The sequence below is a fragment of the Poecilia formosa genome, unplaced genomic scaffold (genome assembly GCF_000485575.1).
Source record: "Poecilia formosa unplaced genomic scaffold, Poecilia_formosa-5.1.2 Scaffold39, whole genome shotgun sequence".
Taxonomy (NCBI): Eukaryota; Metazoa; Chordata; class Actinopteri; order Cyprinodontiformes; family Poeciliidae; genus Poecilia; species Poecilia formosa.
The window spans coordinates 2,296,483-2,309,988 of record NW_006799978.1 but is presented as its reverse complement, the minus strand read 5'-3'; the positions used below and the strand labels follow the sequence as shown (position 1 = coordinate 2,309,988).

Here is a 13,506-nt window from a genome sequence, read left to right as displayed (position 1 = left end):
AGCACAAATGTGTTATATCTAAACTAATATATTTTCAGACATCGGAAATCTGATTTAAAAAAAACACCCTTTGAAAATGATCCAGCTGTGCATCTCAGAAATTTACAATGTAAACATTTGAGGATTTCTGTCTTTTTTTACTTGGCTTTATTATTCTTATACATTTCTGACTTTTTAATGTCAGGAAATGTCTTATTTTTAACATTGTAAATTTCTACCCTTAATCATAGAAAAATTTAAGTTTATAAAGAAAATGTAATTTTGTTTTTCTATTTTCCCCAACATATTTATCTCTGCATTCAAAACACCGAAAACATGAAAGCTGCTCTAAATTAAATCGTACTCAATGTCGAATAGGAAACTCAACACACAGTTACATTAAGTGGTTGCAATCATTCTGTTAAAGGACACAGTGATTATATTCAGTCATATTTTCTAATATTTTGGTATCAACCAATGCTCTCCTTGAGCCAACAGTGGAAAAACAAACAAACATTGAATTTGTAAATCTCACAATCCCAACCAGTGACTGTCACAGCTCTCATCAAAATATATATATATTTTTTTTTCCATTACAATAATGAAAAAAATACAATGACTACTGATTGTTAGTGGTAACCCACCATGACCCTGTTAGAATTAATCATAGAAGATCATGGTAACTGTGGAGGAGATGCAGAACTCCACAGCTCAGGTGGGATTGTCTCTCCACAGGATAACTATTAGCCGTTCTTTATTAAATTTGGTCTTAATGGACGACTGGAAAGGAGAAAATATCCCTGAAAGAAAGCCAAAAGAAGTCCCTTTGTTAGCTAACGGGTAGACACATACCATGTGGAAAAAGTTGGGTTGAGGGGTAAATGCCATGTGTTCTACACTTTTCAGAAATTGCAAGTGTGTAGAATGTTTAAGGGTGTACATACTTTTGTATAAGGTCCTAAATCTGATAGAAGGGCTCAAGAAAAAGGACCCTGATGTGCGTCCATGACTGAGACTAAAGCAAAACTCTGCTTCGCACTCATTTAAAGTTTTGGGAGGAAACAGGTCAACCTTCGGATTTTTTTCCTTTTAAAGCTGTTTTAATAGCTGTCAGATTCTTGGAGGCAAATACATTTCCTGAAACTTTCCCATGCGTGCAGTGCAACCAAATTTAAACTTTTGCCAAATGTTACAGCTGCTGTAATCTCCTCTGAGCCTTACCTATGCAGTAGCAGAGAATGATGGAGAGCACTACGGCTACGGCCACGGCGATCAGGGCAGTGCATTTCCAGGAACAGTGTTTAGGTGACTTCTTGAACTTGAAAGCCCCCCTGGACAGAGTGTTTCTGGGCAAAGGGCGTGCAGGCGTGGAGTAAACGGTTCCTGTTGCCATGGTGTAACCGGGAGCTGTGGCGCCAAAGAACGGTGTGGTTCCCGTCCCCGTTTTAAATAGAAAGTGCCTGGAACAAAAATGAAAATGAAGATTATAATCTTATGAATTTAAAAGCTGGTTGCTCTCTAGCATTAACTCAAATCCTAATAGCTTAAATGAGTTACGAATCAGTTTAAGCTGCTAAAATCTTAATAAAAGTGATTAACTCGAACATATTTAACACCACTCAAAGACTCCAACATGAGCAGCTCTGCAGGAGGATCTCAGCTTTAATCTAATATCCAATCTTATCCTGACACTGAGAAAGGTGGACCAAAAGTACCTCATAAAAACAATAATCTCACTTTTGCCCTTTTACAACCGGGCCTTTGCTAATAGCCCATTATACCTGGGGTAATTAACAGGGTTTAATCAAATACACCACAGAGTGATCGTCTTATTAACTTTTAAACCCCACGTGAAAAGCTCTTAAGTAAATGAATTAAGTCTTGTTGCCACACTTGCCACTACTTAGAGATTAATACCCAAATGCCTTCCGGCTTATGGGGACAGCCAGGGAAATTGAACAAATTGACCATGGTTTGCAGACATTATACCAGACTGCAGCTGTATTATTATACTGCTTTTTCCTTTTTATTCAACCAAATTCTAAACAAACGTACGATTTCACACTTGTTTTTGTGTATTGTTTTTATATCTGAAATAATTAGAAGCTCCAAACAAAAGGTTTAAATGAACACCACACTGTTCTTTTGCAGGTAATCAAATTGCTTATGTGAGTTTAAAGGAGAGAAACAGTGAAACAGAATTTATCATCAGTGCAAAATGCAGTACTCCAAAAGTAAAAGCTAGCAAACAAAAGAACTGGCATGTCTTTTTTAGTATAAAACCCCCTAAAATATAATCATGAATGGATTGTTTAAGGTTATTTTATTATTCAGGAGAGGCTGCTCTGCATGAACACTTCACATGCTCTCTTGCACACATTCCACCTAAGGCTGCCTCTCTGGCTCCATCACGGTTCTGCCTGTTCAACTGGAACACTTTGGGCTGGAGCTCAACATTGTCCTTCAAAATGTAGAGAGGTCACAAGTTTCAGAATCTACTTAAATAATCATGTATAGTTCATACATGGTATTTACATTTACACTGCATAAAAATACATTTAACTTTTTTTTTCTTTCTCTGCCATTAAACAGAATATACCTGATGTTTTGTGTGACCCAAATAATCCAACTTTTTTTTTACACTGTTTGTTATCCAGCATCACAAGTTCGCATAAAGTTTCTTAGCCTTTGGTTGGAATTTGTTTTTTAAACTTGGGTCAAACATTCTACACAGATTACAGGACCTGTCTCAAAAAATACTCAAAATGACACAGGACATTTTTGCAAACAGTGTTTTTGGGGTGAAATTTTACAAAACTCAAACAGATGTGCCTCCAGAGTATTACAGTGGTGGTGTTATGTATTTCCCAGGAACATGGTGTCTGTCTCTTTAAGAAGCTTCTACTCTTTCAGACCCTCTGCCTTCAGCACGTCACAACAATGCTTCTCATTATACCATTTACAACCGGAGCATTGGACTGAGAAATGGTCGGTATGTTCAGGTCAGCATACCGACTGGTGGAACTGTACACCTGGTGGAATTAGCAAACCACCAGGTGTTTGCTAATTGTTGCTGCAGGCGCCTGAATGGCCGCCAGGGGAAATTCAAGGATTTGTCACACATGCAGGAAAAAAANGAAGAAAAGATAGCAGGTTCCTTTCTTTGAAAATGTCTTGAAGTGAAACAAGAAATGCATTTAAGAGGTAAAGACAAAATCAGCTTTATCAAGGGAAATGCTGCAGGACAATTACTGCACTCACACAAGGAGCTACAGCCTTACAGGAGAAGCATTTCCACTATTTATTTTCACATTTAATGCTCAGCTTTAACCTTTAAGTTGATAAAAACTTCTTTCTTTCGGCTATAACACCTGTACCAAACTGCTGTCCCTGAGGTGGCGAGGCGGCCATGTTTAAAATGAACACGACAACATTTAACCTAAAGAAATGTAAGAATGAACAAATGAGGCTGGATACAAGTTTCTCTGTCTGAAAGGACATTTCCTGCGCTGCGTTTTTACTCTGGACCCCAAATCAATTTAACATAATAAGGGAAGAGGTTCTGTTCTCTGCACATCTGTCTCATTGTGTCAAAAACCCTCCATGAGAAAGGAAATTGTGTATCAGAGGCAACAGAACCGCAGAGAGCTGCTCTCAGCGCACTCCGGCTTGGATCTCCACTTACCTCATCAACAAATTGCTTTGAGGTGAATAGCCCTCAATTTATAAATTTACATAAGTTATTTCTACACAGCGTAGACCAGCTCAATTAATATTTATAGGCCAGGAGCGATTCTCTTCCAGAGCAAGAAGGCTGAAAAAGCAGGCTTCTAATCGCTGATGTCAAAATGTGCCCTGGTGGAACATCAATGTCGGCGATGACGGAGGGCTCGAATTTGTAAGTTCACTCCATGCTTGTTTGAGCTCTGACATCCACCACGCCTTTCCTGTGCTGAGGCAACAAATACTGTTTTCACCATAAAAACTAACTTTGTGATAAAATCTGATTTTCAGATCAAAGGTCAAAGGTCCAGAACAACAAATCCAATTTGTTAATTCTGTTTACAATGTACAAGCAGCACTTTATGCCTACAACTGTTTATGAGTGACCCTAAGCTGCTCTAATTAATAAATATGAAGCATAATGAGTGCTCAATGTTTTTCCAAATTAATTACTTTTCATGCCTCAACAAATAAAATGGCTTTCTTTACTCAGTGCAACAAAGAACGTAAACACAGTATCTCAACGTGAGCACACCCCTCACATTTCTGTAAATGTTTTATTTTGTCTTTCCATGCAACAACACAGTAAATGTCTGACACTTTGGTGTAAAATACACCCAGAACTATGGCTTTTAAAACCGTTCGCTTACATTGATTAACAGTCACCTAAACACAGATGTTAACAGATGTAAACTTTAGCAATTAACAGAAATTGAATTTTCATGACAATTACAGAATATTTAGATAAATGTTTCTTATTATGTTGGAAACTGTTGCTTTTGTATATAAAAACAGCATCCCTTAAGGAACATGTATTCCTCCTATTTTTGCAAACGTTTTATGTTTATTTCCTTTTCAAAATAAGGACAAATTTGTTAACTTCCAAAACTATACATTTATCTTTTTTCCAAAGGTCATAAAACATGTGTGGCTCTAAATGAGCCTTTCTGCTGAGTGGAGGGTGAAAGTAAAGGTTGCAGACCCCAGACCAGCTAGTGAGAAATTGTCGCTCCAAAGAATATATGAATTTAGGTTAGGTATTTAAGAAATTCATCAAAGGAAAAAAATTGAATTTTTCATGGAAAACTGACTGATAATAAGACAGCACTGATTCCTTTTTTTTGCATAATTTTTGAATTTCCCCTTTTTTAAATTGACTTTATTCCGGAGCTGCAGAGTTTTATGCAGTAAGGAGGTCCTGGGGTCGTTCTGCATGCAGTTTGCATGTTCTCCCCATTCAGGTGCAGATTCTGGTTACTTCAGCTTCTTCCCACAGTCTAAACACATGACTGTTGGGTTTACTGACGTCTTTAAAACTGACTTTAGGTGTTCATTCCTGTGAGTCTCTGTGTCGTCCTGGGATGGACTGGATACCTGTCCACACTGGACCTTAGTTCCTGAAGACTTTTGTAGCCAAGTATTTGTGAAAGTATATATATTACTGTAACATAGACCTATGTTATTCAGTTCAAGCCCCTGCAGAGTGTGCCATAGAAACAGACTGGATCTGTGTCTTGGCTCCAGATCAGAGTCATATTCAGATTCTCTGGTACAGAGTAATAACCTCTAATACATGGAACTTTCATGCATTTATATGAGAGAAAAGAGGCATATCTGCAGTCAGAGTGACAGCAACAACTTGGAGCTCAACAGCTCTGGATTATGGAGCTAAATATTATTTCTACTAGAAGCTAGCTGCTACAAATGCCTTCAGGGGATTCTTAGAAACAAGCCGAGCAGCTCGTAGCTGAGAAGTTGCTGCTCTCAGGACAGTTTCTCCAGCATTCCCAGTTGGAAAAAAAAATCCCTTCTACAAACCTAACCAAGGGTTTAATTTAGGATTCTGTGGCAAATGAAGCAAAGATCAGATTCTCTTTGTTTCTGTTCAAGAAGAATTAGAAGCTGTAATGATTTTATCTCACAGGTGGAGGTTCCTGCACCATCCTGTTTAAGGAAGTTTATCCATGTCAACACAGCATAACAAGCCATAACTTCTGTTACATTACTTGGAAATGAGTATCTTTAACATTTGTAAGGCAAAAGACGAGCACTCAAATGAGTGAGGTAGAGGAGGAGGTCATCTTTCTCTCGTTTTCACACAATCTGCCCGTGTTGTTTCTGCACTCAGAGCAGCGGAGCTGAAATCGGTTCTGATTGGCCCGTCTTTTATCCGAACAATTGTTGAAATTCTTCCAGTTCAGCCAGGCTGCAGTAATGGAAAAACTCACCTCAGCAGGTTTGCCTCATTTGAATTGCAGGAGCTGTTGCGCTCGATTAGCCAGTCTCCAAATTTTTAATGCAGCTCTTCTTATGAAGATTTTTTTTTTTACATAAATAAAAACAAAAAGCAAATAAGTTAGTGTGTTGCCGTTAACTTCAAACATGGGCCATTTTGGCAAATAACAAATGCAGCTGTGTATTTATTTGTCTTGGAGCTTATCTTTTTAATAATGAGGCGGCGTGAGCCGACGGTGGGGAGTATTAAAATATGAGTGCACATTGTCACTATTTCAGTCATGGCGCCAGGTGGTGAATGCAAGATATGAGAAGTTGTGCAAACATTCTCAGACACCTTGAGGCAAGAGAAACAAGGATGAATCTGTTAAAAACACTCAAACATAAACATGAAATTCCAAAAAATAAATGAGCCCAGTTCAGGAACACTCGAGTCCAAAACTGTTTCTAAGCTATGGGAGAGAGAAAAGCGAGGCTTTGACTCCCTGCTTACAACTTGAACCTTCATAAAATAGGTAAAAGTCTATATTCCATGTTATCTGTATTATACATTTACAATAAGTCTGTTAAAAAGAGTTGAAGCTTTTCAGACATAATAATGATCATATTAACTACACACCAGGTTTCCACCACATTTAATCTAATGGAAAATGAATCTCCTAGAAACAATGCAATCAGTAGGAAGATAAAAACATTATTGTATTTATTTAGTTTAATATTCACCTTAAGTCCTTAAAGCTTTCTCCAAAATAACTCCAGTGAATAGGAATGGAGACCTGCCAAGGATTGCCCTGCTGATATTAGCATCTGATGTGTTGCTCCTGATTCTGCTGCAAGAACATTTCACTTTCTAAAGTCAGATGCAAAGTGTGCTTTGTTCTGTTTTCAACCTTAAGTAGTTGTGAATTCATTTCAAAAATTGCATTTCATGAATAGTTGATGAATAGCTCTTTCTCAGAACCAGAACCATAGTTTTTTAGAAATCTGTGGACTCTAGGAATCAGAACAACTAAATTATTACGTTGTGTGTAACTATTAATTCATGTGGGCTTAGTAGTATGATTTTAATTTTTCTGTCAGTTCATATTGTTAGTTTCCTCTATCTCCACCTTTGATATAAAAGTAATTAAGAGCTCTGCAACCTAAAATCTTTTCAAAGAAAGAAAATCTTTGTTTCAGACACAGTGGATCCCCTCAGGCTCAACATTTAGAGTTTTATCTTTTATCTTTATTTTAAAAAATAATCCACTTATCAAATGGTCATGTTCTTATTGCTGGTAATTAGACAAAAATTTGAATGTAATTATCATTAAAAAATCTGCTGTGTTACATTTTAAAGATGTTTCTTGCAGGTTGGCTCAAAATATTTGCAGATGGCAGGTGACTAGAATCACTGTGTGAATTATGACCTTTATAGTTTTGATTCTGTATTCCATATAAAATGCAAATGATCCGACAACGGGATTGGATCAGCACTGGTTGTTATGGATATCAGCTGAGACCACTGATCCAGAGGTTCTGTGCTTTTGGAAATCAGATATTGGTAGATTTTCACCTGTTACAGAAGCTGTATGCCAGTGATCAGTCTGCTACTCAGAATCACCTTTTGCAGAGATATTTTAGAGTTAAAAATGAAAAAAACACAACATCTACTGTAATTTCTGTGAATTTGCAAACATCTAGACGGGTGGAAGCTGTCTCAGGTTTTTACTACAATTAATAATTAAATAAGTGAGGAGAAAACTCTGGAGCTCTAAGGAGGAGCTTCAGCAGCAACATGAAAGCTAACCTGAATCCAACATGTTGCTTCGTTTTATTTTTGATCTTTTAACCTCAGTGTGTCATGGAGCATGAAGAATCTGGGAATATTGGGATCCATGCCTTTGACACAAACCATGAATATCTACATTACAGAAACACCAGCAGCACTAGTAACAGCATCTAAAACAACTTTAAATGTATTTTTTTTTACTTCATTAATGACTGTAACAGAAGAACTTATTAAGGAAGGTTTTGTAACAGGATCCAGAAACTTTTCAAACTATTTTAGCAAAATTTACAGAAGAATAAATCTAAAGAGTTGAAGCGTTTTTAAAACAACAGTTATTGCTCTGAGGATAATTAACAAGAGGGTAATCTTGTTAATAATAAAAATGAGTGGATGGATAGTAATATTGATTTTTCATATGAAACATTATTAAATGCTTACAGTTATTTAAATCATATATGTGAACTTATTTCCAGCATCTTTATTGTAAGACTTAATAAATGAAATACATTTATTGCTCTGGTCTCACATTATGAGGATTCAGGTATTTAAATTAATAAGTATAATTCACACCCTGCAAACAAACCCCAATAGCTCTGCAGAGATTTATGAGATTGTTAAGAATAAAAATGTTGTGAATGGATAAATATAGGATAAATATAGAAGAGCAGTTTGAAACAATAGCTGGAAAAGTTAGATTTTCCCTCAGTAAGCTGAGCACATTAGTCATTGTATCACAGTGTGAACCACACAAAGTAACAAACCAGTTAAGTCAATGAAGGGATTATGAATATCGATACTGATGTAGCACATTTATGACCTCTCCTCCAAGGGAGCACTTCCCCTCTCTGTTCAGCAATAAAACACTGGTTATATAGGATCTCTCCAACATCGCTATATTTCTCTTTATACAACGGTGTCACATTTCCTCTGCCTCCAAGCTGGGTGAATACTTATATATCCGCTCAGGCAGAAAGCCACAGTGGAAGGATTAAGGGCTTGGATGACAAGGGAGGGCATGAGGGAAGATGAATCTGTAACAGGTTTATTGCTGTGGTCAAGATTCCAAAGGTTACCAAGGAGTCAGCTTTGACATATGCTATAAAAACAGCAAAAGAAGAAAAACGCTTTCTTGTAAGAAATAATGCCCCAAGGAGGGAGAGTGAAGGGAGAGTATCTTATCCTCCTGACCGAGATAAAAGCGTTTCCTGTTTCACCACATAGGACAGTTTTAGTTCTTGTAGAACAAAGGCTTTGTGGATCAGTCTCTTCTTTACATTCCATGTTCTGGAAACTGCTTCTCTTTTTATACAAATTTGGTTCAAAAACTTCACTAAAACAATCCTGTTTGAACTTCAGAGATGGCGTTTTAATGTAAACTCAGGTGGACATAAACGGGGCATTGTTCTGTGAAGCTTTTGATCACAAACACTGGGATGATGCACGGCTTCCTGTCAAATAGAAAAGCAACAACAATTTCTTTTTTTTTTTATTGGAGGATGTACTGATGCATTGTCTGCATATCTGACTGAAGGCTTGGTCAGATAAACTCCTCTGAATCCTATCTCGACATCTGCAATTGCTGCAGAACAGCAAGGAGGAGGAATGCCATCTCCATTCACTCCCAGCGGCATGTCAATCATTTGTTCCATTTGACCGGAAGACAATTGTTCAATGCCAAAGCAGATAATATTCCCCACCTAAATCTGAAATTCAGTGCCTCTGGCACAAAAAGATATACTGGTTGCATAAACTCATGTGACAGGTAGAACTGCACCTCGTCACTGGGTCCTCAAAAACTCTCAGCTGCAGCTGAATGTGTGTGGCTTTTTGTTGATTCTTCCAAATAAACAGATTTGAAACAGTCGACTGGGTTCTGATGGTGAAAAATTGCAGTTAGTAGGAGTCTGTTCATGAATTGATACGAAAACTGTACCAACAATGCCCTGCAAGGCAATTTATACCTCGTTTTGTTATGTTGCAACCACAAACTTCAATCCATCATCTGTAAATAGAATCAGCTCAACGGCGAACTAAAGAGGGGCATTACGACAGAGTACCAGGGCCATTGTAGATCATTTCTGCCAAAAAGCTCAGCAATTGTAAGCCTGATATTCTCAAAGTCATAAATTTGCTTTAAAAAAAAACATATATTATTCTATAATAGTAAGCACAAATGTGTTATATCTAAACTAATATATTTTCAGACATCGGAAATCTGATTTAAAAAAAACACCCTTTGAAAATGATCCAGCTGTGCATCTCAGAAATTTACAATGTAAACATTTGAGGATTTCTGTCTTTTTTTACTTGGCTTTATTATTCTTATACATTTCTGACTTTTTAATGTCAGGAAATGTCTTATTTTTAACATTGTAAATTTCTACCCTTAATCATAGAAAAATTTAAGTTTATAAAGAAAATGTAATTTTGTTTTTCTATTTTCCCCAACATATTTATCTCTGCATTCAAAACACCGAAAACATGAAAGCTGCTCTAAATTAAATCGTACTCAATGTCGAATAGGAAACTCAACACACAGTTACATTAAGTGGTTGCAATCATTCTGTTAAAGGACACAGTGATTATATTCAGTCATATTTTCTAATATTTTGGTATCAACCAATGCTCTCCTTGAGCCAACAGTGGAAAAACAAACAAACATTGAATTTGTAAATCTCACAATCCCAACCAGTGACTGTCACAGCTCTCATCAAAATATATATATATTTTTTTTTCCATTACAATAATGAAAAAAATACAATGACTACTGATTGTTAGTGGTAACCCACCATGACCCTGTTAGAATTAATCATAGAAGATCATGGTAACTGTGGAGGAGATGCAGAACTCCACAGCTCAGGTGGGATTGTCTCTCCACAGGATAACTATTAGCCGTTCTTTATTAAATTTGGTCTTAATGGACGACTGGAAAGGAGAAAATATCCCTGAAAGAAAGCCAAAAGAAGTCCCTTTGTTAGCTAACGGGTAGACACATACCATGTGGAAAAAGTTGGGTTGAGGGGTAAATGCCATGTGTTCTACACTTTTCAGAAATTGCAAGTGTGTAGAATGTTTAAGGGTGTACATACTTTTGTATAAGGTCCTAAATCTGATAGAAGGGCTCAAGAAAAAGGACCCTGATGTGCGTCCATGACTGAGACTAAAGCAAAACTCTGCTTCGCACTCATTTAAAGTTTTGGGAGGAAACAGGTCAACCTTCGGATTTTTTTCCTTTTAAAGCTGTTTTAATAGCTGTCAGATTCTTGGAGGCAAATACATTTCCTGAAACTTTCCCATGCGTGCAGTGCAACCAAATTTAAACTTTTGCCAAATGTTACAGCTGCTGTAATCTCCTCTGAGCCTTACCTATGCAGTAGCAGAGAATGATGGAGAGCACTACGGCTACGGCCACGGCGATCAGGGCAGTGCATTTCCAGGAACAGTGTTTAGGTGACTTCTTGAACTTGAAAGCCCCCCTGGACAGAGTGTTTCTGGGCAAAGGGCGTGCAGGCGTGGAGTAAACGGTTCCTGTTGCCATGGTGTAACCGGGAGCTGTGGCGCCAAAGAACGGTGTGGTTCCCGTCCCCGTTTTAAATAGAAAGTGCCTGGAACAAAAATGAAAATGAAGATTATAATCTTATGAATTTAAAAGCTGGTTGCTCTCTAGCATTAACTCAAATCCTAATAGCTTAAATGAGTTACGAATCAGTTTAAGCTGCTAAAATCTTAATAAAAGTGATTAACTCGAACATATTTAACACCACTCAAAGACTCCAACATGAGCAGCTCTGCAGGAGGATCTCAGCTTTAATCTAATATCCAATCTTATCCTGACACTGAGAAAGGTGGACCAAAAGTACCTCATAAAAACAATAATCTCACTTTTGCCCTTTTACAACCGGGCCTTTGCTAATAGCCCATTATACCTGGGGTAATTAACAGGGTTTAATCAAATACACCACAGAGTGATCGTCTTATTAACTTTTAAACCCCACGTGAAAAGCTCTTAAGTAAATGAATTAAGTCTTGTTGCCACACTTGCCACTACTTAGAGATTAATACCCAAATGCCTTCCGGCTTATGGGGACAGCCAGGGAAATTGAACAAATTGACCACGGTTTGCAGACATTATACCAGACTGCAGCTGTATTATTATACTGCTTTTTCCTTTTTATTCAACCAAATTCTAAACAAACGTACGATTTCACACTTGTTTTTGTGTATTGTTTTTATATCTGAAATAATTAGAAGCTCCAAACAAAAGGTTTAAATGAACACCACACTGTTCTTTTGCAGGTAATCAAATTGCTTATGTGAGTTTAAAGGAGAGAAACAGTGAAACAGAATTCATCATTAGTGCAAAATGCAGTACTCCAAAAGTAAAAGCTAGCAAACAAAAGAACTGGCATGTCTTTTTTAGTATAAAACCCCCTAAAATATAATCATGAATGGATTGTTTAAGGTTATTTTATTATTCAGGAGAGGCTGCTCTGCATGAACACTTCACATGCTCTCTTGCACACATTCCACCTAAGGCTGCCTCTCTGGCTCCATCACGGTTCTGCCTGTTCAACTGGAACACTTTGGGCTGGAGCTCAACATTGTCCTTCAAAATGTAGAGAGGTCACAAGTTTCAGAATCTACTTAAATAATCATGTATAGTTCATACATGGTATTTACATTTACACTGCATAAAAATATATTTAACTTGTTTTTTCTTTCTCTGCCATTAAACAGAATATACCTGATGTTTTGTGTGACCCAAACAATCCAACTTTTTTTTTACACTGTTTCTTATCCATCATCACAAGTTCGCATAAAGTTTCTTAGCCTTTGGTTGGAATTTGTTTTTTAAACTTGGGTCAAACATTCTACACATATTACAGGACCTGTCTCAAAAAATACTCAAAATGACACAGGACATTTTTGCAAACAGTGTTTTTGGGGTGAAATTTTACAAAACTCAAACAGATGTGCCTCCAGAGTATTACAGTGGTGGTGTTATGTATTTCCCAGGAACATGGTGTCTGTCTCTTTAAGAAGCTTCTACTCTTTCAGACCCTCTGCCTTCAGCACGTCACAACAATGCTTCTCATTATACCATTTACAACCGGAGCATTGGACTGAGAAATGGTCGGTATGTTCAGGTCAGCATACCGACTGGTGGAACTGTACACCTGGTGGAATTAGCAAACCACCAGGTGTTTGCTAATTGTTGCTGCAGGCGCCTGAATGGCCGCCAGGGGAAATTCAAGGATTTGTCACACATGCAGGAAAAAAATCAAAGCAACCCTCAAGGTATATTATTGATGAGTTAATAACATAAAACATATATAAAGAACAAAATATAAATTTAAATTCTTTATATCCCCCCTTTAAATGATCCAAGCAGAAGCTTACAAAGTCATGTCATAAATATCTGGGCTTTTCTTAATTGGTCAAAGGCACAGGATATGCAATACATCTGGTTTTAAAGTGTCAAAAGCTATTTTATTTTATTTTTTTATTTTTTATTTATTTATTTTTCTGGGATCAATCAAGCGTATTTAATATTAATTAGCTCAAACTATAAGTTGAGTCAAATTGGATGTTGGTGACAAAACAAAAGTTTGTTGTTTTTTTTTAGGACAGTTTAATGAAAAAACACAAAGATCTTTTTTGAAGAAAAAGCAGGAACAACGAATTAAACTATATTCATATAAAAACCTAGTTAGACCAATGAACATGATGTTCTGAAAGTTCTGAAACTTGCTTGCTCCACTAAGATCTTCATTTTTCTGTACTTTTTCACATAACGC

At 37.0% G+C, this 13,506-nt stretch overlaps 1 protein-coding gene across 7 annotated transcripts in view; it reads right to left on the bottom strand.

Annotated features, from left to right (window-relative positions):
* The window catches only part of si:dkey-237h12.3 (teneurin-3), a 199,105-nt gene that overhangs the window by 98,519 nt on the left and 87,080 nt on the right, over nucleotides 1-13,506 (bottom strand). For 6 of the 7 annotated variants that reach the window (XM_016670908.1, XM_016670909.1, XM_016670910.1 and 3 more), the window contains exon 1: nucleotides 1,201-1,436. In XM_016670908.1, coding sequence (XP_016526394.1) covers nucleotides 1,201-1,372 — 172 coding nt within the window. In that variant the 5' untranslated portion in view covers nucleotides 1,373-1,436. Of the gene's footprint in view, nucleotides 1-1,200; nucleotides 1,437-11,074; nucleotides 11,314-13,506 lie in introns of those variants that run through there. The other variant, XM_016670914.1, reaches the window with a different exon arrangement.